Source organism: Artemia franciscana, chromosome 4, assembly GCF_032884065.1.
Source record: "Artemia franciscana chromosome 4, ASM3288406v1, whole genome shotgun sequence".
NCBI lineage: Eukaryota > Metazoa > Arthropoda > Branchiopoda > Anostraca > Artemiidae > Artemia > Artemia franciscana.
In genome coordinates this window covers 51,412,561-51,436,595 of record NC_088866.1, presented here as the reverse complement: position 1 = coordinate 51,436,595, position 24,035 = coordinate 51,412,561, and the positions used below count along the sequence as shown (strand labels likewise).

The window sequence follows — 24,035 nt, the reverse complement described above, 5'->3', positions numbered from 1 at the left end:
TTCTTGCTATTTTCAATTCAAACTCCACCTTGAAACATTACCAATGTTATTTAGTTTGTATTAACTCCATTGTTTCAGTTTTTGCGTAAGTAATTAGTTACATTGTAAAATTGGACCTGAATAGCCATATGCATCAGTCATAGCAATTAGTGTAGGCTCAAGGTGGTAACTTGAAACCAAACTTGTTTGGTATAACTCCTGACTGAATGTACTGAGTATAATAAAGATAAGTGATTGGGAAATATTCCTTTTATTTTTTGTTTGTTTTAGATAAGCAAAGAACAGCCATCTATTAACCACTTTTTCTAGCCTATTGAGAGACATGTACCTCAGACCAAAACTGCAAATGTTAGTAACTCCCTGCTCTTTACACTAAAGTTTTAACTGTTTTAAAAAGTTCAGTTAAGAGAAAGAGTCAAATTTCAGCGTAAAGAGCGGGGCGTTGAGGAGGGCAAAGCCCCTTTTATATAGGGAGTAGTTTTGTTCGTTTTAAGTTTTAGTGTCGCTCCTTACTTTCAGTTAAAAAACTTGTTTTTTTTTCATTTGATTCGAGTAAGGACGTGGCAGATCATTATTAATTAAATATATGCAAAGGAAAAAAAAATCTCTAAGATGTTGAAATCGGATAAAACACAAAAGTAGAAGCTGCTGGCTATCCTTTTTAATAACAAATTAAAATAGAAAACTATTGCTCATTATCCGATTCCGATCAATTAATCAGTGAAAGATCTTTGGTTTCTGACAAATCTTTGTCAATCTTCCGCTTTTTTCTGCTTGCCTCTTCAGAATTTGATGCTCTTTTTAAATAAAAACTAGAAGTTACTGCTTGTTTCCGACCTATGGCCATTGTGACATATGCTGGCTCTCTCATTTCCAGGCTCCTATCCATTCCTGAATCAAATATTTCAGGCAACAAGCAATCCATCCAAAAACACTCAAATTTCGGACACACTTTTGCCCAGTACTACCTTGGTCGTTCAACTATTGTTATTTTCCAGTCTTCTCGATTACTGTAGACCAGTAGACGACATTGCTCTTGATTAGCAATCTCTTGCTGGTCTTGAATTTGGCCATAGTATTTGTGGTTTACTTTTAGCTGGAGTCTTAAAGTAGTCATTTTAAGACAGAATCCCTTTATTATACCTCTGATATGAGTTTTGTCCTCTTAGTTTTTTCTTGTGGTAAGTTATGTACTGTCTTTACTTCAATTGGTGTTCCATCGGGCAGCATTCCGTCCAAAGTCGCAGCAAGATATTGGCACGTTGGGTGGACTAAAAGTCCAATGTTATTACGTGGCTGGCTAATTTTTGGCCCATGTTATAGTAATCGGCTGGCAATTTTTTTTTTTTTTGAAAAAGGTAAGAGCTGTACTCTGTACATAAATGTAAGAGATGTACGTTTCTCCTAGATAACATCTAGTGTCCAACAGGGATGTTTCCTATCTCCATTCCTGTTTATTTTTTTTTATTGACTACATTACACGGTAGTCTTTATTATACCTTTGAATCCTTTTGAACAAAATGATTATTTTGCGACTACGATCCGTTTTGAGGGGGTGTAGAAAATGGACAGGGGGAGGTAGCTTCTGATCCAAGAACTTTATAAGAAACCATGAAAATTCCAATGTAATACTCTCGGTCGTTCTTGAGATGTTGCTGATGTTCCGTTTTGACAACCACCATCCACACAGCGTACTTTGATTTTTTTCAACATTCCCTTAATATTTCGTGAAAGTAGTCAAAAATAGTCTTAGTCACAGTAGCAGCTGGTTCCAGTTACACCCATAATAGTAGTAGTGGCCTTGAAGGTTTTTAAGATGTTGTAGATACTTTTTATGGCCTGGATGAACATATCGTCTTTTTATTTACTCCAGCATCCCACTCATAATTCCCTAAAGGGTATTACTTTATTGAATTTAGTTTTTCAGGCATACCCAGGAAATATTCTTACTTTCACAATCATACATCTTAATTGTAAACAATGGGTAAATTGAACAGTTTATAATTCTTGCCCCGTAGGCTGTTGAGTATTAGCATTCACAAAGTTATGGAAATTGGACCTTTAGACTATGTTTAATAAAAATTTGTTTTTAGTTTCTATGAGTGTTGAGGTGGAGGCATTTGAGAAAAAAAAAGTGGGAGAGGGGCTGGCTGCTCTATGATCATTTTCTAATATCCCTATCAACATGCCTTGAAAGTTGAGCTTAGTACCATCAACCGTCCTTAAAAATTTTTGATACACACTTCTGACAACCGCCATACACATAATGCGTTTTTATTTTTCTCAATATTCCCCTAAATACTTCCTGAAGCAATCGCAAGTAAAATTAGTTAAACTTGCAAGAAATTGCAGTCACATCTGTAAGTATTCACATTTGCAAACAGTCAGCTTCCCAAGTAATCTTAGTGACACTCGAAAGTAATCGTAGTAGCAATGTAGGTAGTTGGAGTCACACTTGCAGTAACAGCAGCAGTAGCAGTGGTATTGGCCTAGTATCTTTCAAGTTTTTATCATTACCCGTTCCTAAAATATTGCTGATACGCATTTTAATAACAAAGATACACGTAGTGTCTTCTGGTTTAGTTCATTAACCCCCCCACCACCACAAATTTCTTTAAATTCAGCTCGACACCACTAGCCTTTTCGGTCACAACTGCGATCAAACATTCCCCCTATACGATAAAAGTAACATATAGTTAGCAAGTGCGGAAATTAAGAGGTACGAATATTTAGAAAGCAATGTTTCAATTTCACTGTCTTTCTTTACATTTTGCTGGTAATTATTAATTTATTGGCTCTGATTTCTTTTTTTTAACTATGATATTTTGATTTTTTTTTATTTATCTATCTTTATTTGATTTCTTAATTGCTTGTTTCCCATTTATATGTTTGGTTTTTAAAGAACTAAGGGATTATTCACTTGTTTCAAGGACTAAGGGGTTACAAGTTTACTATTCAACATTCCCCTTAATATATCCTGAAATGTTCAAAATAATACCCTCATTCACTCTTTAAATATTGCTGGTACGGCGTTTTGACAGCCATCCTGGAAATAGTGATTTGATTTTGTCGGAGGTCTTCCTCAACATTTCTTGAGAATCTCACCTTAATAGCCTAGTTCTTTTTTGAGACCCTGGATTAGACTTGTCCCTTTATCCCAATAGCGAACCTTAAAGGTTAACAATGGTCGACTCGCAATAATTACAACCCTTGCCCAAGAGTATGTAGGAAGCTATGCTATCTCATGACGCTTAATTATTTGATCTTAAATCTTTTTTTAAACATTAGCATAAATATAAAAAGACAGTTTAAAATTTAAGAAAAAAGTCTGTTATTTTTATTGTCAACTGTTAATATTAGGCTGGTAGATTGTCGGCTTGCTGGGTGTATGCCATGGCTGTGAAATTTTAAACTGACAATCTAGGGATTTCTTCAATTGAAAACTCAGCTGGACATCAGCAATATTGGTACAAAAGGGTATTCATATTACAATATATTAAAAGAATTAATGGTGAAACACACCTGTTTACTCTGCCCTAGCAGAGTAAAAAATCTGAAATAACGACTATGGAAGATGACAGATATTTCTAGGTCCAGTGCTTGATTCCAGTCTAGTTGTGTCTTGTTTTAAATTCTAGGCTTTGATCAAAATCAAACACTCTTCTGAAGGACACTTAATAAAGTTAGTACTAATAGATTCTTTAGGTAAAATTCTAGTTAAATGACTTCTTGCTATCTCAAAAAGGGTTTAGATTAGGAAAATGAAACTTTCAGGAATGAATCTACAGACTTAAAGTATGTCCTGGGAAGGTAGGCTTTTTGAAGCAACTACCTCCACTCCTTCTTCCTCTAGAGTGCCCTGCCCTTTAAAAATATGTGTCTTATAAAAGTGAAACCTTGCAAAATAGATCTTCTAATTAATTGAAGTACAACAAAATTGTTTTCAGCTTCATAACTTTGCTCAATTCCATTTTATAAGGTTTTAAATATATGCAAATACATTCCCTAAATTTTGAAAAAAAACATTGATATTGCTCAAAATTCTACTCAATTAACAGGAATTGCATTTTAAGAACTAAAGGCAGAGAAAAAGCAACTAGTAACTGAAAATTAAGGTAAACATTGTTTTGTCAAAATTCCAATAGGTAATTGTCATGTAGACAAATTTCAGGACTGTCTAGAGGGAGAAGGAGTGGAGGTGTGTACTTTAAAATACCTTCCTGGGAACTTATTTTAGCCTGTAGACCCATCCCTGAAAGTTTCATTTTCCTAACCTAAATCCTTTCTGATAGAGCAAGAAGTCAATTAACTAGAATTTTACCAATTATTTATTTTATGCTCTTTTCAAGCATCATTCATTGTTGCTAGGATGCTCTCCCCCTGATGATGCCATAGGTAGAAAACCAGTAGCCTAGGCCTATGCAATAGAGTAAAACTCAAATCCTCACATATTGTCACCAAATAAGAATTGTATATATCAATTAATAGCTATAAATTTAGACCACACATGAATATTGTTATTATAAAAAATATCTAGCATCAAAAAAATATTAGTTTATTGACTTAGGCTACTTAGAAAGGAAGGGCAAATCTCCAGTATATTTATTAGGGAGCAAGAGTCATATCCAGATAGTCAATGGACATGGGATATGCAAATCATTTTTGTCTTAATATTGTTAAGGGGGGTCAACTGCCCCCCCCCAAATGAAGCCCTGCAAAAGGGATTTATTTTTGTAAATAAAATATATCCTATTTTGATCTATATATCCTTTTAATGTTTCAGTTTTATTCACATATTACCAGAAATCTGATAGTCTTTTGATTCTAAAAAAAAACAAGTTTTTTAAAATGAAAGTAAGGAGCAAAATTAAAACTTAAAATGAACAGAAATTACTCCATATATGAAAGGGGCTTTTCCTCCTCAACACCCCACTCTTTATGCTAAAGTTTGACTCTTTCTCTTAACTCTACATTTTAAAACAATAAAAACTTTAGTGCAAAGAGTGAGGCATTGAGGAGGAAAAGCCCCTTTCATATATGGAGTAATTTCTGTTCATTTTAAGTTTTAATGTTGCTCCTTACTTTCATTTAAAAAAACTTGTTTTTTTTGTTTTTTTTTAATTTCTGGACATTTTTGAATTAATGCATATTTTGATCTTGGTTCCTGCACATAAATACTTAAAACAAAATTTGCATATTTATTTTTTGTGCCAAATGGCTTTTTTGTAGTTTTAATTGGAAGATTTTGAGAAAAAGGAGCAAGGGAGGAGGCCTATTTGCCCTCCAATTTTTTGATTACTTAAAAAGGCAACTATAACTTATGATTTTTACAAACGTTTTCATAAGTAGAAAATATACATAACTTACAAATTAAATTACATAGCAAACTTCTATGTGAGGGGGCTCACCCCTTGTCAATACCTTGCTCTTTACATTAAAGATTAAATTTTGTCTGACCCATGAATCACTAAGGCCATAGGATAAATAGTTAAAATTACTAAAAATACTTTAGCATAAAGAGCAAGATATTACAAGGAGATAAACCCCTCATATGTGTAATAATTTCTGTTTGTTTTAAGTTTTAATGCTGCTTCTCAATTTTAGTAGAAAAAACTTTTCATATTTATTTTTTCATTGTTTTTTTTTAAATAATGCTAGAAAATCCTGCACCCTCTCCATTGAAAGTCTCTTCCCCCATGAGAAGCTCCTCCATGGAAAGATCTGATGGTGTGATTTTCGTTAAAATTGTATGACTTTTAGGGGGTGTTTCCCCTTATTTTCTAAAATGAGGCAATATTTATCAGGCTTGTAACTTTTGATAGATAAGACTAATCTTGATGAAACTTATATATTTAAAATCAGCATTAAAATGCAATTCTTTTGATGTAACTATTGGTGTCAAAATTCCATTTTTTAGAGTTTTGGTTACTATTGAGCCAGGTTGCTCCTTACTACAGTTTGTTACCACAAACTGTTTGAAAATTTAACTTTTATTGTTTGATATTTAGGCTATTCTACAAATCATTAATATTAGATATAATATTTTCTTTTTTGGTGGTCAAAACAGTAACCATATTTTGAATTTATGATGATAAATTATTGGTGAAAATTTTACCAAGAAGGCAAAACACCCATCTCTATTTTTCTGGAATGTTGAAGAAAAGTATTCTTTCTCAAAAAGAGCCACAGAGCAATTTTCAGTCTTAAAACATCTTAAAACTCTTTAAACAAAAATGGAAATGATTGCAATTCTATATGTATAAATACAAGAACGTTTGGACTGGAATAACTACATAATGGTGAGTTTGTAGTAGTTTTGCAAGAGAGAAAAGATGTTCAAAAGGTCAAAATGCATCTGTGAACAATAGTTTCATGACCCAAAAAATGTTTCTGTAATACCAACATTTACTATATATATATATATATATATATATATATGTTCCATATCAGATATAACTGTCACAATTTTAGAAAATTTAGAATTAGAAAATTTAAATAAAGAAGAGAAGAATAATAGACTACATAAACAGGAGGATTTCTGGATCCATACTCTTGGTACAGCTTATCCTTTTGGGCTAAATGATCGTGTAGCAAAATATAGTGACATGTCTCATGTTGTTGTTAAATGTATTGATGGTTTTATGGACCATCCTTCTTTTACTTGTCCTACTAAACGTAAGAAACGATTGAGAGGACATAGGAAAAATAATAGAAAAAATGAATTAGATGTACATATGCTTTCTATAGATTTATGCCAGCTACTTGAATCTAGGGGTATGATTTCTGTAATAAAATGTCTAAATAATTTATCCAAGAGGAATTTAATCAAACTTTTCTGGATTGTTAAGAATAATACAGCTCTTGTTTATAATTTTAAAGTAATATGTGATACAATTTGCATTCTAACTAAAACGAAATTTATTTCAAAAAAGAAAAAGTTCAATAAGATTAGTAATAAGGATAACAGATTATATTTACCTATTAATTTTACTTGTAAGCAGATTGAAGATATTAATTTACCAGAAATTTTAAATCAGTGGCATGCAGGCCCTTCCTAGTAATTTGAATTATAATGATAGTCCAGTTTTAACTTATAAATTTTCAAAAACTATTGGGCAAATTATTTTTAATTATATTTTAATACTAAAAAGACTAGATAGTGATATAAATTGGAAACCGGTTTGTAATTGTAAGCAACTTGGCCAATTGTAAATCCTACTTACAAACATGTTATAACAGGGGACTTGTCAATAATAAAGCAAGATGATCTTCGAATTATAATGAATAAAGGGGCTAATTTCCGTCTTTCTCATCATCTGAAACCATTGAGTGTTCTTGATGGCTTGGAAAATGATTTTGATTTATTTATTGATAAGTGGTATAAGAAAGAGAATAAAAATAAAGAGAGTTTTCAAAGTTGGAAGAATTTAATTATTAGTAAAATAAGAGATAAAATATATTCTAAATTAAAAAAATAGTAACACTAAATCATTATTTTATAATGCAAAGATTAAACAAGCAATTGCTAATCTAAAGAATGAATTTGTAATTGTGCCAGTGGATAAAGCTAATAATAATTTTGCCATAATTTGTCAGAAGCTGTATTGTGATATCTTAAAAAGGGAGTTATGCACAACTAATGTTTACAAAAAGGTAAATATAGAGGATGAGAATTTAATTGAAAAGACTGAAGAAATACTTTTTAAAAATTTTAATATTAAAATAAATGACAATGATAAAAAGTTCCCTTTCCTATATTGGACTGTAAAATTTCATAAGAATCCCCCTAAACCACGGTTTATTGCTGGAGCAGCTAAATGTCCAACCCGCATTGCTGCTACTGACCTCTCTTTAATTTTAAAGGAAATTGTAAATAAACTTAAAACCTATTGTTCTGGTATTAAAAAATTTTCGAATTTTAATCCATATTGGAGTGTTAATAATTCACTGCAGGTGATAGATTCTTTAACAATGGTTTCAGCTAAAAGAATTGAGTCTTTTGATTTTGCAACAATGTATACTAATTTATCACTTAATGTAGTGTTTGATAATTTAAAAACTGTTATTAAGAAATCTTTCCTCTTATCTAGTAAAAGGTTCTTAAAAATAGACATTTATAATAAAAAAGCTATATGGACAAATTGCTTTAATACTACAGTTAACGAAGTGATTAGTTTCCCATTCCCTGAAAGTAATATACACTCAAATATCACATATTCAGCGTTTTTCTCACAGTTACTTGGTTATGCAAGGATTTGTAGTAATTATATTAATTTTAAAAATAGATGTAAAATCTTAAGCCAAAAATTGATATCACAAGGTTTTTCTGCAAATAAATTAACTTGGCAATTTAAAAAATTTAGTTTTCATTATAACGAACTTTTAAATAAATATCGAAAGAATTATCTAGAAATACATAAAGAAATTTTCAACTAATTTTGGAGGTTTGAGAAATGTTGTCACAGCGCCATTTATTTTGAATTGTGTTTCTAATTGAGTGGATTTTCTTAAAAATTAGCCACATGGTAAAGATGAATTCTATAATTGTTTAGTTTATTCAGGTTTTTTTGCAATGTGTTGATATTTGTGATTTGGTAAAATTTATAATATTTAGTTTACCTATTGTTGCTAAAGGGAGGGATATATTAACAGGATAAGCTTGTTTTGGTTTTACTTGGTTGTTTTACATTTGCTGTTTTTTTTTTCTTTCATAGGCATGTATTTTGGGGGTGATACCTGACGCGGGGATGCCATGGATATTCTGTGGTAGCCACAACACTGTGCTGGGTAGAGAATTTAGAGTGGCAAAACCCTATATAGGCCAGTGTATTCTCCTGATGAGCCCTTATGTTGGGTGTTGCCTCTGAATTATTTGTCTATATTATTTTTTCTATTGTTTGGTAAATGATGACTTATACTTATTGACGACATGACTGCCTGTCCATGGATTATTCTTTATGGTTGATTGTGTGTGGCTGTACTGTTTGACCTATGTGATTGTATGGATGAGTAGGGTTAAGGCCTCATTCAAGTGCTGGTCTATATTAATCACTAATTTAGGAAAACAGTCTTCCTTTTCTCCTTCTGTCTCTTTTTTTTTTTTTTGTGTTTGTGCTGTTGCATTGGTGATTTCTCTTTTCATGATATATATATATATATATATATATATATATATATATATATATATATATATATATACACATACATGAGCTCTTAAAAATGATGAATTTTCTATTAAAGTATGAGTTATCAGTTGCTTTTGACAAAATAATACTACATTTTCTCAGTGCTGTTTTCTTGGTCATTTTTGACAAAATAATGCTATATTTTTTCAATGCCAAAATTATTTATAGTTAGGTTATGCTAGGTCAAAAAATGATTAAATTCGAATTTGTGATAGAAGCAATTACTATATTCTTAAAGAGCATACAAAAGGCATCAAGTGGTATGTTCACTTTATTGCTAAGTCAATTATATGAACTGTGATACGTTTACCTATTGGCCTATATATATATGTATAGGCTATATATATATATATATATATATATATATATATATATATATATATGTATAGGCAATATATATATATATATATATATATATATATATATATATATATATATATATATATATATTATATATATTGGTATATATATATATATATATATATATATATATATATATATATATATATATATATATATATAGGGTGGCGAAACCCTATATAGGCCAGTGTATTCTCCTGATGAACCCTTGTGTTGGGTGTTGCCTCTGATTTATTTGTCTATATTATTTTTTCTATTGTTTGGTAAATGACAACCTATACTTATTGACGACATGACTGCCTGTCCATGGATTATTCTTTATGGTTGATTGTGTATGGCTATGCGGTTTGACCTATGTGATTGTATGGATGAGTAGGGTTAAGGCCTCATTCAAGTGCTGGTCTATATTAATCACTAGTTTAGGAAAACAGTCTTCCATTTCTCCTTCTGTCTCTCTTTTTTTTTTATGTGTTTGTGCTGTTGCATTGGTGATTTCTCTTTTCATGACATATATATATATATATATATATATATATATATATATATATATATATATATATATTCAATTCAATTTATTTATAACCCATCTACAAAAAGAGGGCGGAACGCCCTTAAGATGGAGTAATAAGAGAAAAAAAGGTACAAATAAATACAAATCAACACAATCAAACAATTAAATAAGTAATGCTGACCATGGGTGAGACACTATCGACATAGAAGAACGAAAATCATGAAGCCTTTTATCAATAATAGATGTAGGAGAAACTAGGCGGAATTTGTTCACTAAGTAACTATTTCTAGTCCAAGGAGGGTAACTGAGAAGGAATTTAGCATAACGAAAATATACTCTACGAACAGATAGTTTCTGAGGTTCACTAAAAAACTGCCAAACCGGACAAAGAGAAAGGAGATGAGGTACAACTAGGCTATTATAAATTTTCGCAAGATTTAATTTATCAATATGTTTAATATTAGATGCAATTGAAGCATAAGCAATTCTCAGTTTTTTCTTCAAAAGTTCAAGGGATAAATTCACAGTTTCTTTCATATTTTTTCCAATAGGCATTCCAAGGTAAACTAATTTTTGAGAAAGGGGGACATGAACATTAGCTAAAGATAAAAAAAATAGGGCCATTTGTCTCTTTAAAATTGAAAGCTACAACAGCAGTTTTATCAACATTGAAAGAAAGCCCAATATTTTTATATTCATTATAAAGCTGATTAAACGCGTTTTCACATCCACTAAAAGTACGGCTTAGATTCAAAACGTCATCTGCAAAAGTTATTAAAGACAAGTTAAATCCACGGTGAATACAACTAAAATTAACAGAATTTTGGGCATTTAAAACAGAGTTATTAAATAAAGAAGGTGAGGTAAGGCCACCTTGACGGACTCCTTTCAAAATATTAAAAAGGGAAGATCCCCCCTTTAACTTCGCCTTAAGGTGATGGTACATATACAGAAGGCACTTCACTATACAAAAATTTACCCCTCTTTTATACGCTTCAAATAAAACTTGGGAAAAAATACAAGAGTCGAAAGCACGAGCAACATCTAAAGCACAAAGGATAATATGGGATCTACTTCTTTCTGCATCAACAGGAACATTCATTAAAGCAAAAAGGGCATGCTCCCGGCTAATACCTTTTTGGTAACCAAACTGGTGGGGTGGGACATAACATTTAGAAACAATTTCATCCAAAATAACCGACTCAAACAATTTAAAAATAGTACAAGAAACTGTTATAGGTCGGAACGAATCACACGAAGTAAAATCCTTTTTGCCTTTTTTCGGGATAGGGGTTATTTGACCAACTGTAAATTGATAAGGAACAACTCCGTTTTCAATAGACATTTGAAAAAGTAGAGATAAATGATTAAAAAGACAATAAACGATACATTTGATTTTTCAAATCAAAAAAAAACTATCAAATGATAGTTTTTGACAATAAAACGATACATCACTTGGCTTAATAATAAATGTCGAGGGTTCGTGTTTCTTCACACAAGCACTTAATTCTTTTTCAAATTTTGACTCAAGAGCAGGATCGGGAGAAGAAAACTCATGCTTATAATAATTTATCCACTCAAGCTCAGGAATAATATTTGCACTAATGTGTTCACAAGGGCGTTCAAATTTTTTCCAGAGCTTCGAAGGGTTCTCTGCAATTTTATGAGCGTTTTTCTCAATAAGATCAACCTTATGTTTTCTTAACACTTTAGCAAAAAAACGTTTAGAACGTAGCCGAAGACCATTTATAGTCCCAGACTTAGGCCTGCCGCAATCCCTCCAAATATTCAGCCAAATTTTAGAAGACTCGCACGCAGAAATAAGGGAAGGGTTTTTTGACCAACCCTGAAGTTGAGAGCCTTTCCTAATACGCTTGCACGGGACAGCTGAAGCTTCAGCACACTTTAATGCATGGTTAATTTCAGCTAGATAGGTGGTAAGTCCGATGGCTATTTCTTTTTCTCTAAGGCCAGAGTGCGTGCACAACAAATGAAAGGGCACCTTTATTTTATTTAATATTCTGTCACATTCAAAACGAAACATCTCGCGGTTAACTTCTTTCCAGTCTTTTATATAAAACCACTTTTTATCTGGCTGTTTAGGGGCATGAAATGAAGCATTTATTTTCAACTTTATTGGAAGGTGATCCGAATAAAAGCCATCACAAATTACCTCGACAGTTTCACAGGGGAAAGATGCAATAAAATGATCAAGGTTAGAAGTCGCTGACAGGACACCAATAAACGTGAAAGTTTCTGTTTTGTCAGCAACTGAGTAGGAAGGGGGGAGGGAATTCAGAAGGAGTTAGGTTCTTGGCGATGAACTGTCTGTTAAGTCACAATTAAAGTCTCCTGCAATCAAAACTCGAGCATTTGGATGCTTTGAAACTCCCTTCACAAAACTCGCTAGCTTTTTGCAAGCATTTATGAATTTATTCTCTGATTGCAAAGAGCAGTAATTAGTTGGCAGGTAAACGTTTATACAGATTAGGTCCGAAAATTCGGCAGCAATGAAATGGTCATTCAACTCAAGGAGATTGTGAAATAATAGCTAATCCGCCTGAAGGTCGGCCACGGCTCTTATTCATTTTCGCTGGGTGAAATAAGAGATAAGAATTCTGTGAAATGCTGAGTAAATTTTTCCTTTCATGAGACAAAAAATGTTCTTGCAGAAAAATTATTTCATTTGTACTTAAAAGTTCAGAGAGGACTAGGCCTTTGTCAACCACTTTGCCATTGATATTCCATGATAAGAGACTTAAGGCTCGAGCCATTATGCTGACTTAACTTTACTTAAAAGTCCTTGGGCGACTGGACATTTGAAGCTGTAACAGGGATGATCCTGTGATTTGCACAATGCACACTTCTTGGGCCTTTGACAAGGAGATGTTTTGGAGCTTGAATGACCATGGTCACTGCAGACTGCGCAAATAGCTTCATTTTTGCAGCTACTGGATATATGTCCGTAAGCTTGACACTTGAAACATCTTACTGGGAGGGAGAGATACTCAGCCACTTTGATCCTCTCATAATCCATGACTGGGGGATTTTTTATGGCATTCATAAGATCAACTTTGGTTTCAAATTTCAATCGAAACGAGTGGGTGTTGCCAATCTGTCTTGAACTGACACATTTAGGAATCAGTGCGCGAAGTTCATCGTCATTTATATTGCCGGGGACAAATCGAGCAATACCGAGGTGAGAGGGGCTCCTGATTGTTGCAGAAAGAGATTTATCACCATTCTGAAAGACCCCGACAGGAGTTTCTGCATCAGCCTTGCTAGCTGTAGCAACTCGCCAATTATCTTTTCTGGGCTGAACTTCGACAATTTTAGAGCACTCTCTGCCACACATTTTTTGCAAAAAGTCTTTCCTCAAATCGGACTTCGTGAGGTCAGAGGGCAAATTCTTGAGTACCACTGCATATGAGGGCTTTGTTTCAGTAACTGTAGGAACAATCGAGGGGGCGGGAGGGTCCTTATTCATGAAATTGTCTAGCTTATTACAAACTTCTGTAGCTTTTCTGGTGATTACCGCAGCTATCTCACCAGGACAGATAGGGACTTCGTGAGGTTCAACTATCACAAAGACTGGCAGCTCAACGTTACGTTGCTCACAAAGTTCAAGTACCTTTAACATTTCGTTATTATTGTCTTCGGCACTTTTTTTAATTGACACTCTATTGGTGTAGTGAGCAGAAGACCACAGTATCTCCTTAGCCTTGATTATATCGTCCTTTGTAAAAAACTCGCATGCTTTACGACTTATCTCGTCACTCTTATTTCCAGCTTTTCGAGCACGATTTAAAAAGTTCAAAATCGCATTCCAAACTAATTTCTCCGACATGGCTATTGCAGATAATTGTTGTTTCCTCGATTTGACCATGTGGTGGGACGGTCAAATCAGAAACATTAGAAAAAGTGAGGTATTTTTAACTTACAAGTGGGTGATCAGATCCTACTAAAATTTGATATTTAGAAGGATATTGTGTCTCAGAGCTCTTTTTAAATCCCGACTGGATCTGGTGACATTGGGGGGGGGACCTAAAATCTTTGAATTACACTTATATTAGAGGGATCAGGATGAAACTTGATGGAAAGAATTAGCAAAATTCCAAGTTACATGACTGACATAACCAGACATAATCTGCTCTTTTTGGTGGAGTTGGGAGGGGGGGGGGGGGAGTAATTCCAAAAAAATAAGGTATTTGTAACTAATGAATGGGTGATCTGATCTTAATGAAATTTGATATTTAGAAGGATCTTGTGCTTTAGAGCTCTCATTTTAAATCCCGACCAGATCCGGTGACATTGGGGGAATTGGAGGGGGAAACCAAAATTCTTGGAAAATGTGAAAATTGAGGTATCTTTATCTTACGAATGGGTGATTGGATCTTAATGAAACTTGATATATAGAAGGATCTTGTGTCTCAGATGCTCCATTTTCAATTCAAATTGGATCCATGGACATAGGGCGCTGGAGGGGGGAAACAGAAATCTTGGAAAACACTTAGAGTGGAGAGATCAGGATGGAACTTGATGGGAAGAATAAGCACAAGTTATAGATACATGATTGACATAATTGGAACAGATCTTTTCTCTTCGGGGGAGCTGGGGGGTGTTAATTTGGAAAAAATAAAAAATAGAGGTATTTTTAACTTAAGAACAGGTGACCAAATCTTAATGAAATTTGATATTTAGAAGGAACCCATGTCTCAGAGCTCTTATTTCAAATCCCGACCAGATCTGTTGACATTGGGGGGAGTTGGAGAGGGAAACCAGAAATCCTGGCAAATGCTTAGAGTGGAGAGTTTGGGATGGAACTTGGTGGGTAGAATAAGCAAATGTTGTAGATACGTGATTGACGTAACCGGACTGGATCTGGTCTCTTTGCGGAAGTTGGGGGGTGGGGTTCAGTGCCTTTGCAAGTTTGGTGCTTCTAGACATGCTAGGACAATGAAAATTTGTAGGTGTGTCAGGGAGCTGCACAAAATTGACTTGACAAAGTTGTTTTCCCCAATTCAACCATCTGGGGGGCTCAAGGGAGAGGAAAAATTAGAAAAAATGAGGTAACTTAAATTATAAGTGGGTGATCAGATTTTAATGAAGTTTGATATTTAGGAGGACCTTGTGACTCAGAGCTCTTATTTTGAATCCTGTCCAGCATTAAGCCTCTGATTTTCCTTTTAATCTATCTATTGATTCTTAGAATTTTGCTAGAGCTCATACCATATGAGCTCTTGGCTCTTCCAGCCTTGTCACAAGTGCCATATGAGCTCTTAGCTCTTGTTTTTGAGTTAGGAGATGGGCATTTTAATTTCTTTCACCCTGGATGCCACCAACCCTAGGAATAGCCGTGCTAACGTAGAGACAGAAACAATGGGACCAAACATAAATATGCAAAGCAAAAACTAAACTTGAAAAACTCAGCACTGAAAGGTATTTTCAGCCTTCAAAATATCAAACCACTAGAGGTCACTGCCAAAAAGCATTTAAACCAAAAGCTTCACATAATGTAATGTGTATTAGGATTGGCTGACTATAATTTAGGTAATTTTTTTTTTACATTAAAATTAATCAAAATATAGTAATTTAAATACAAATATTTGGGTAAGTGCAGGGGCATTCAAAGTTGGTATCCAGACCATTGCAAGGTATGCTCAGCTGCTCAAATTGAAAACTAAGACTGCTTCATGAGCTGCAGCAGCTTCTTGCTACTCATGAAATCAAACCATCTTAGACCTTCAATCTTTGTCAGGCTCTTTGTCTAGAATACATTGATGGCCTTTAGTGTTGTAGTTGATGCAACCAACAAGGGCATTGAAAATCTGCAGTTTTATGGGAATTGAAAGTCTGCAGTTCTGTTTTTTTTTTGCCAAAGATGACAGTTCAGCCTGCCCATGGCGGAAGATTCTTTGGATTTCCTTGCTTATAGCTTGGGGAGAAGCAGTCTATATGAGGAAATTGTAGATCCCAGGTAGATGAACCTTTTGGACAACTTCAATGCTAGTTGTTCTGTCTAGGCTAACTAGAGAATTAACAGTAGGAGAAGATGGGTCTATAGCCATGATGTTCATTTTGTTCAGTTTATCTGCAGTATGGTAACATGCTTTCAGTCTTTTCTTGTAAGATCCAAAGTGCTTCCTGCAACTGATCCATGGAATCTGCTAGGATGGCAAGGTCATTGGCAACATCAGCATTTGAGATAACACAATGTCAAAACTCGGGCCCAAAACTTAGATGTGAAGTTGCCTTTATCATAATGTGGTCTATGATGGTATTAAAGAGCTCTGGGGCCACTACACATCCTTGAAGCAGTCCTGTTGTGACTTGGAAGAAAGAGCTGCACTGGCCATTCACTTGAACACATCTCTCTGTACCTTGGTGTAGAGCTCTGAAGAGTATGCAGTATTTCTCAGGGAGACAAATTGATTCTAGAATCTGCCAAAGAAATCTGCTGTCAAGCTTAGGACCAAGCTTAAAGTATATGTCTTTGATTAGGCTCTTGTTTTGACTACCGGTGCATTTAAAATTGTCAGTATTGTATTTTGTTAAAATATTTAAGCTAATTGTATACTAAATATGAAAATTTAGGCAAATACAATAATGAAACAATCAAGTTTCTTAGGTGGTACAATAGATTTTACAGTGATTAACTCTTCAAGTGGTGATTAACCGTTCAACTAATGGGCATTTTACCCTACAGTCCATCTATAATTTGATGCTTTTTCTGCCTTCCAACCAAAAACTATTAGCTAGTATTGTTAAAAAATTATTTTAACAAAATTTGAGTACAACATTCAAGAAATAGGCAAATCACTATGATGTTTCTGCAATCGAAAATTCTGTCCAAGCAAAAACTGTCTGCTAACATTATTTTTAGAGTTTCTGTGACAAATTAAAACATTATTGAAAAGTTTTAAGTGCCCTATTCGAAACTAGACAATGTAGCAGAGTAGGATGAATAGTTTCTATCCTAATACCAATGATAGAGTTTAGTACAGCTAATATTTCTTACATTTAACATATTCTTAGAACACGTATTGTCTGCCCTTCTTGAAATTTTCAAAGCTATTTCCAATGTGGTTTTTGTTTTCTAATCCAATTAACATGTGTTTGAAAATAGGTGGCAAATAGTTTTTGTTAATTGAATGTTTTCAGTATCCTAACAAAACTTTCTGCTAACAAAAAAGTGATGCTTGTGGCATTGAACTTTACAGTGGTGGTCTCTGTTTCTTGGCCCTTTAACACACCCTTTCATTTTACCTTCCCCAAGTTTCTGAAGGTAACCATTTAGAGCTGGGTTCATGTGGCTGAGCTTACAGAGTCATGCCACTGACCCCTGTTCAAAACCAAACACCCAGGACTCAAACCCTTGTCCTCACTGACCAACTTTAAGATCCAATGACTAAGATTTGGCTGCAATTTGAAAATGGTTGTTGTTAACCATGGACCTATTGATGTCAATGGCTGCACTGATTCTGAACTTGGGATGTCAGTTCAGTCACTTTGGTTTACACTTAGGCTAACTGTTTTAAGGCATGCAATTTTTGATGTTCTTGCTTCAAATCATACTTTATTCATTGGAATATTCCAATTAACATTTTTATTTCAAGATTGAAACTTTTAAGTGATCCACAACATATTAATGTCACTAGGAGATGAAACTGTTCTTGTTTTACAAATCTCTTGTAATTTCTTAAATTTATCTAATCTTGATGTTGAACTTTTCTGCACCAAATTGTCAATCTCTAGAAATATTGAGAGTTCTGTTAGTTTAGATATAGAAAATTTTCTTCTGTTTTGTCGGGCTTTATTATAAAGATAACTATTTAACTCTGCTTCTTATAATTTTGGAATTGACTTTCTTTTTCACTTACAGTAACAGAATTCTAACTTTCCAACATTTTAACATTGATTTCATCAATTTTCTATTTTTATATTCCTATTTAACTAAGGGGAAAAATGAAATGTTGTAGTTTCTATGTCACTTTCAAATAGTATTAGTTTTGATGTATATATATCCTATCATTTGAAAACCATATAAAGTATGGGGTTATTTCCTTGGAGTCATACATTTAAACCCTTTGAAGGAATCAGAATGTCTGATCAGCAAAAAATCCTTAAAAACCAATGATTATGATTATGTTGTCTTTCAGAAGTTTCCTCTATAAAACTGAACTATATTTAACTGAACCCTTTTGCAACTCCACCCCATTTAACTGAACCCCCATTCTCAGTTTTACAGTATTCTATAAATGTGAGGTAACACCATGTGGTAAAACACAAGTTAAAATCTTTACATGTTCAACCGTCATTAACTAAATGTCTGTCAAGATGATTCATAAGAAAGCTTGTTTGGTTGTCAATACTAATAGACTCCAAGATATGAATTTCAGTAAAACTTTCTAGGAACAGGTAAATACAAAACTGAAGAATTTAAAATTTGACAATACAGTGGATTAATGAAATAATTTTAGAAAAAACTGTTTGCAAAGCTGCTGGTGATGTCTTAGGGAATAAAGTTATAAACACAACTAGGAATATTATTGAAAATTCTTTATGCTTAATAGAGAGATGGAGGGGCCTCTACAAGAATTATATACATGATAAATTATATGAAAATAAGAAGAATGTAATCAAAGTAGAGAAAGCATTAAAATGTGAATTAAGGAAGTATGAAGTGGAGGCCAGGCCATGGATGAAACTGGCAAAGATGTGGAAGATGAAGTCAGATGGCATAATGGTAATATCTTGTACTGGCATGTTAATAAATTGAGAGGGAACAGTCAATATGAACTTGTCTATGTTAAAGATAGGAAGATGCCAGTTGTTGCAGAAGTAAAATTTGCAGTATGAGAATGTTGCCTCTGAGTTAGCTTAATATCCCTATCAATCAGTTCACATGGTATTCCTATACACCCCTTTCAACTACATACACATAGTGTTTTGATTTAGTTCAACTTTTCTATCAACATTCCTTGAGGTTTTCACATAAATACCCTTAACTTTTGTAGTGGTCATAGTAGTTGTATCCTGTAATTTTTGTCATGCAAAAATTACAGTTATCCAAAAGTTATGCAAGTTGCCTGCTGTTAACATGAAAACTTTTTTTTTATCAAGAAAAGGGGGTTGTTGAATCCTTTTTCATCCTGAATCCATTTTTATGAATGGTCATTACTGGCATTTATATTATGACTTTGGAAACAAAAAATTCCAACAAAGTTGAACATCTAAAGATTCTAACTTAATCTTTTACCCCATGAATATTACCTCATAATTGTAGAATAGTGAACAACTCAAGTCTAGGGTTCAGTTGCAAGGGGGTCCAGTTACACAGAACTTCAGTTAAATGATGTTGAGTTGCATGGGAGTTCACTTGTAGGAGGGTACAGCTACTTGTACACCCCTTCATAATGTACAAGCAAATCATTTTATTCTGATTCAATCACATCTAAAAAGCTCTTAAGTGTTTTTGTGTTAATAATGATAGTGCTATTATCACATTTATGATCTCAGTTACTAATTTCTTAAACTTATTTCTTGAAGAAATATCTTATTTCTTGCCTTTGAAAATAAATTTTTGTCATGTAAAAACAATAAGAGAATCAAAGTAAAAGGCCAAGCTTCTTTTCCATGAGTTTGATCAAACTCATGGAAAAAAAACAAAAGGAACTTTGATCAAACATATCAAACACTTTTTCCTCTCATGCTTGAGGCATTATTGGTTTTTATTAAAAATAGCTTATTTTTGTACAGACTGTATTTGCCCATTTGAAAATTTTGCCATTTGAAAATTCTTGTGTTTAAAGAAAAAATGTTAGTGCCTTTGTTAATGTTATTAATTTTACCAATAATATGCAGTTTTTCACTAACAATTAAGTTTTACCTTGAACCAAATCTAGTAATAATTACAATTTCTGCTATTCTTTGTATATCAGTGCTTCTGTGTTTACTTTTATCAATGTTGGTATTTAATGTTTTTTTTTTTTTAATTTGATCCTGGTATAGGCCTATTAAAACTTACGGAAGATAAAGGAAATTGTGGGAAAAAATTAAAATATATTCACAGGAGGGGGGCTACTGGTCTGAGGAACACAACCCTAAATACTTTCCTGCAAAGGACCATTGCCCTTGGTTTTTTTTGTAATAAACGGTGAAATAAGTTTCTACATTTACATTTACAGGGTCATATCCAGGATTTATGTCTGGGAGGGGGACTGCAACAAGAATTTACAAAATGTAGCAACAATTTGTTTCCTTTTATCTTTGTTACTTTTGTATTAGTTGGAATTTTTTCGTAGGGGAGGGGGGGAGAGGTAAACCAGGGTGCTCCCTTCTGGATACAGCCCTGTATATACAAACAACAAGGGAGGAAAAGTTGATATTTTCTTCCAAGAACTGTCCTTCAGGAATGCTTAATGTATGAGGTTCCACATTGGGGGCAGTGTTTTTTACCAGGGGAAAGGCATCCTTTTGAAAGTGCTGAACGGGTTGGACAATGTTCTCTTACTGTATTGATGCTCCCTATTACCTTATAATTCTCAAAATGTTATATAAATGAGCTTTTCTAACAATAATGCTCTTGGGTGACGTTGCAAAAGATGAGAGCTTCTTGATCCTATTATAACCTCCTGTCAATGCAAAATATTGTATTGACACAAAATATTTCCACTGTGTATTCTTTTCCAGGGAAATATAATTTTTTAAACTATAATTTTGTTATTTTACCTTTTAGGATACAAAAGACCATGGGGCTCTTTTCTGCTTATTTGAGTGTCATCAAACTTCGATTTAGAGAATAATCAGTAACATGATAACAAACACTAAATCAAGAGCAGTACATCAGTGATAAGATTGCAGTTACATTAAGACACAATAAGCCAAACTTGGACTACAACTTAGATGCTCAGAAAAGATTTAGTTTTTAATCCTACCCATGCTGCCAACCCAAATTAAATTTATTTTCATCCCACTATAACGTTAGTTATATTATTTTTAATGCATCATAGTTGAACTTTATAGTATGTATTTGATCCCCTGTAGTGAAACTGTTTGATTGCCATAAATAATCTTGTCCAACCCATTCTAAAATATAAGTGAATTAATGATGGCTACAACAGAAGATGACCCTATGATGCTCTGTGATGTGTTTGAAAACTGTTTTAATAAACTAGCAAATAAACAGGGTGGGAGTGACAAAATAACCCCCCAACAAGGAAAATTAAATGATGTTTATTCTGGTTCCACATATGGAGAAAGTCCAAATGCATCATTCCGAAGCGGCTCACCCTTATGTGCCTATGACTCCCTAAAACCTCCTTTATCTACCAATTCTGATAAAAAGAATAAGGAAACAGGCAATAGCCCTATGGATATGCTAGAACAGTCTCAGTGGCTATATGGGATAAATCAAGATTCTCAGAGACATGTCTTGCCAAAAGATGGCAATGGTGCATATTATAATAGCCAGTATTTCTTGCCTGATAATGTCTTGAATAGGGCTAGTGTATGGAATAATAATCCTGCTACAATGCCGTTATATGATAATCCATTTGATCCTGGCATGCTGGTAGCCACTAGCTCTCATATGATCCCATCAGGCTGTTCTCATTTTTCTCAATCATTTGGGCAGTCTGTGAATAACCCAAATCCTGGGGTAGATACTATAAGCTATGCTATGCCTAGAGTATCTGCAGATCCTCATACCCCTACTGTGTTGCCATCTATGTCTACATTTGCCCCAGCTTCCAGTCTAAATATGCATCTACCTGTTAATTCCAGTTCAGTTAACTCTTTTTACTCAGAGTCCTTTGTTCCTCAATCAGTTGACTATTCCAAAGCTCATTTGTATGGTCCCAATCATAGAGTTCCATTTCCAAATCCTTCTGTTTCATCTTTCACCCCTGACATGCAAGAGTGGAGTGGTCCTAATTGTCAGTTTGGCTATGGCCATATTGAAGAAAGATTTGATGAGGGTGTACACTTGATAATAAATAATGCTGACACAGAAGCACAGACTGGAGTTATTGAGAACAGCTATGGTACAGGCTTAGATCAAAGCAGTGAACAGTATAAGCTAGACCAACCTGTACCTGACCCCATTATATCTTCCAATAAACCTTGTAAAAGAAAAAAATCTGATCTTTTTGAAGAGAAAGGAATAGTTTCTCCTGTTTCAGATCCAGCTCCTACTCTCCCCTCATCATCTAAAGCTTCCAAAAGATCCAAGAGTACCAATATTGACATTCTTGAAGGCAACCCAGAGGTAAAAGTTGTAAAGGAAAAAGAGAGAAGGCAGGCAAATAATGTAAGAGAAAGAATTAGAGTGAGAGACATTAATGAAGCATTTAAAGAGCTTGGTAAAATGTGTATAATGCATCTGAAAATTGACAAAGCTCAAACTAAACTAGGCGTGATACAGCAAGCTGTAGATGTTATAGCTCAGCTAGAGCAACGTGTAAGAGAAAGAAACCTAAACCCCAAAGCAGCCTGTTTAAAAAGAAGGGAGGAAGACAAAGATGATGATTGTCTTTCAGAAAGTTTTGTTGTGGCGTCAGGAACCCCAGTTGTCCCGGAACCACAAATAATGAACATGCAATATGCTGTAAGGCCCTCAGATGGGACTTATCATCTTGGTCAACAACATTGACAAAATCCACATGCTATTATGCCCTCTATACAAATTATTGCCAAACAATTTTCATTTTGTGGTAAAAAAAATATATTCGTCATGGTTTCACACTGAAAAATGTTCAAAAAGTTCTTGTAGATAATGCAGATTGTAAAATAAGGATTGCCCTTGTGTCATTTGAGATGGAAAAGATGACAGAAAACATGGGCTATTCTGAATATAATTTGGGTATTTGCATACTTCCTTGATTGGAAAGACATATTGAGTTGCTTTGTTAGTTGGAGTGCTTAGCTTGGTTGGAAAGACATATTGTTCTTTAATTGGATTTTATAGTTGCAATGTAATATCTTTTTTATAAAGTTGTTTTTTGCGGAATTTTTCATTTTTGTACTTAATCAAATGTAAAAAAAATTAAATTTTAGAAGTTTGATTTTGGCATGCCACTAATTGAACTTCCATTTTGATTTGTGTATACTTTTTTATGGCACTTGGTATAAACCAAGTGACATAGCAATAGCAAATTCTGTTGGTCTGTCTGTCTGTCGGTCCCAGTTTTGCCACTTTAGGCACTTCCAGGTAAGATAGGATGATGAAATCTGGCAGGCATATCAGGGACCGGGCCATATTAATTTAGAAATAGTCGTTTTCCCGATTTGACCATCGGGGGGGGGGAGTAGGGGGCCTGTTAATTTGGAAAAAATAGAAAAATTGAAGTATTTTTAACTTTCGAACAGTTGATCAGATCTTAATGAAATTTGATGTTTGGAAGGATATCTTGTCTCAGAGCTGTCTTTTTAAATCCCGACCTGATCTGGTGACATTGAGGTGGGGTTGGGGAGTTGGGAGGGGGAAACATAAAATCTTGGAAAACACTTAGAGTGGAGGGATCAGGATGAAACTTGGTGGGAAAAATAAGCACAAGTCCTAGATACATGATTGACATAACCGGAACGGATCCGCTCTATTTTGGGGTAGTTGGGGGGGGGGGTAATTCTGAAAAATTAGAAAACATGAGGTATTTTTAACTTACGAATGGGTGATCGGATCTCAATGAAATTTGATATTCAGAAAGATATCGTGTCTTAGAGCCCTTATTTTAAATCCCGATCGGATCTGGTGACATTGGGGGGGGGAGTTGGGAGGGGGAAACCTTAAATCTTGGAAAACACTTAGAGTGGAGGAATCGGGATGAAACTTGGTGGGAAAAATAAGCACAAGTCCTAGATACATGATTACATAACTGGAACGGACCCGCTCTCTTTGGGGTAGTTGGGGGGGGGGGTTACTTTTGAAAAATTAGAAAAATGAGGTATTTTAACTTACGAACGGGTGATCGGATCTCAAT

The 24,035-nt window shown here is 34.0% G+C and overlaps 1 protein-coding gene across 4 annotated transcripts; it reads left to right on the top strand.

Annotated features, from left to right (window-relative positions):
• The first annotated feature begins 3,447 nt into the window (after nt 1-3,447).
• LOC136026558 (transcription factor 12-like) lies at nt 3,448-23,120 on the top strand. 4 transcript variants are annotated; one of them, XM_065703244.1, is made up of 2 exons: nt 3,448-3,477; nt 20,795-23,120. In XM_065703244.1, the coding sequence occupies exon 2, from the start codon at nt 21,164-21,166 to the stop codon at nt 22,706-22,708; it is 1,545 nt and encodes a 514-aa protein (XP_065559316.1). In that variant the 5' UTR covers nt 3,448-3,477; nt 20,795-21,163; the 3' UTR covers nt 22,709-23,120. The 4 variants fall into 4 exon arrangements, with proteins under 4 accessions (XP_065559316.1, XP_065559315.1, XP_065559318.1 ...); XM_065703243.1 differs by having other exon boundaries at nt 3,459-3,682; XM_065703246.1 differs by having other exon boundaries at nt 3,461-3,591.
• The last annotated feature ends 915 nt before the right edge of the window (nt 23,121-24,035 follow it).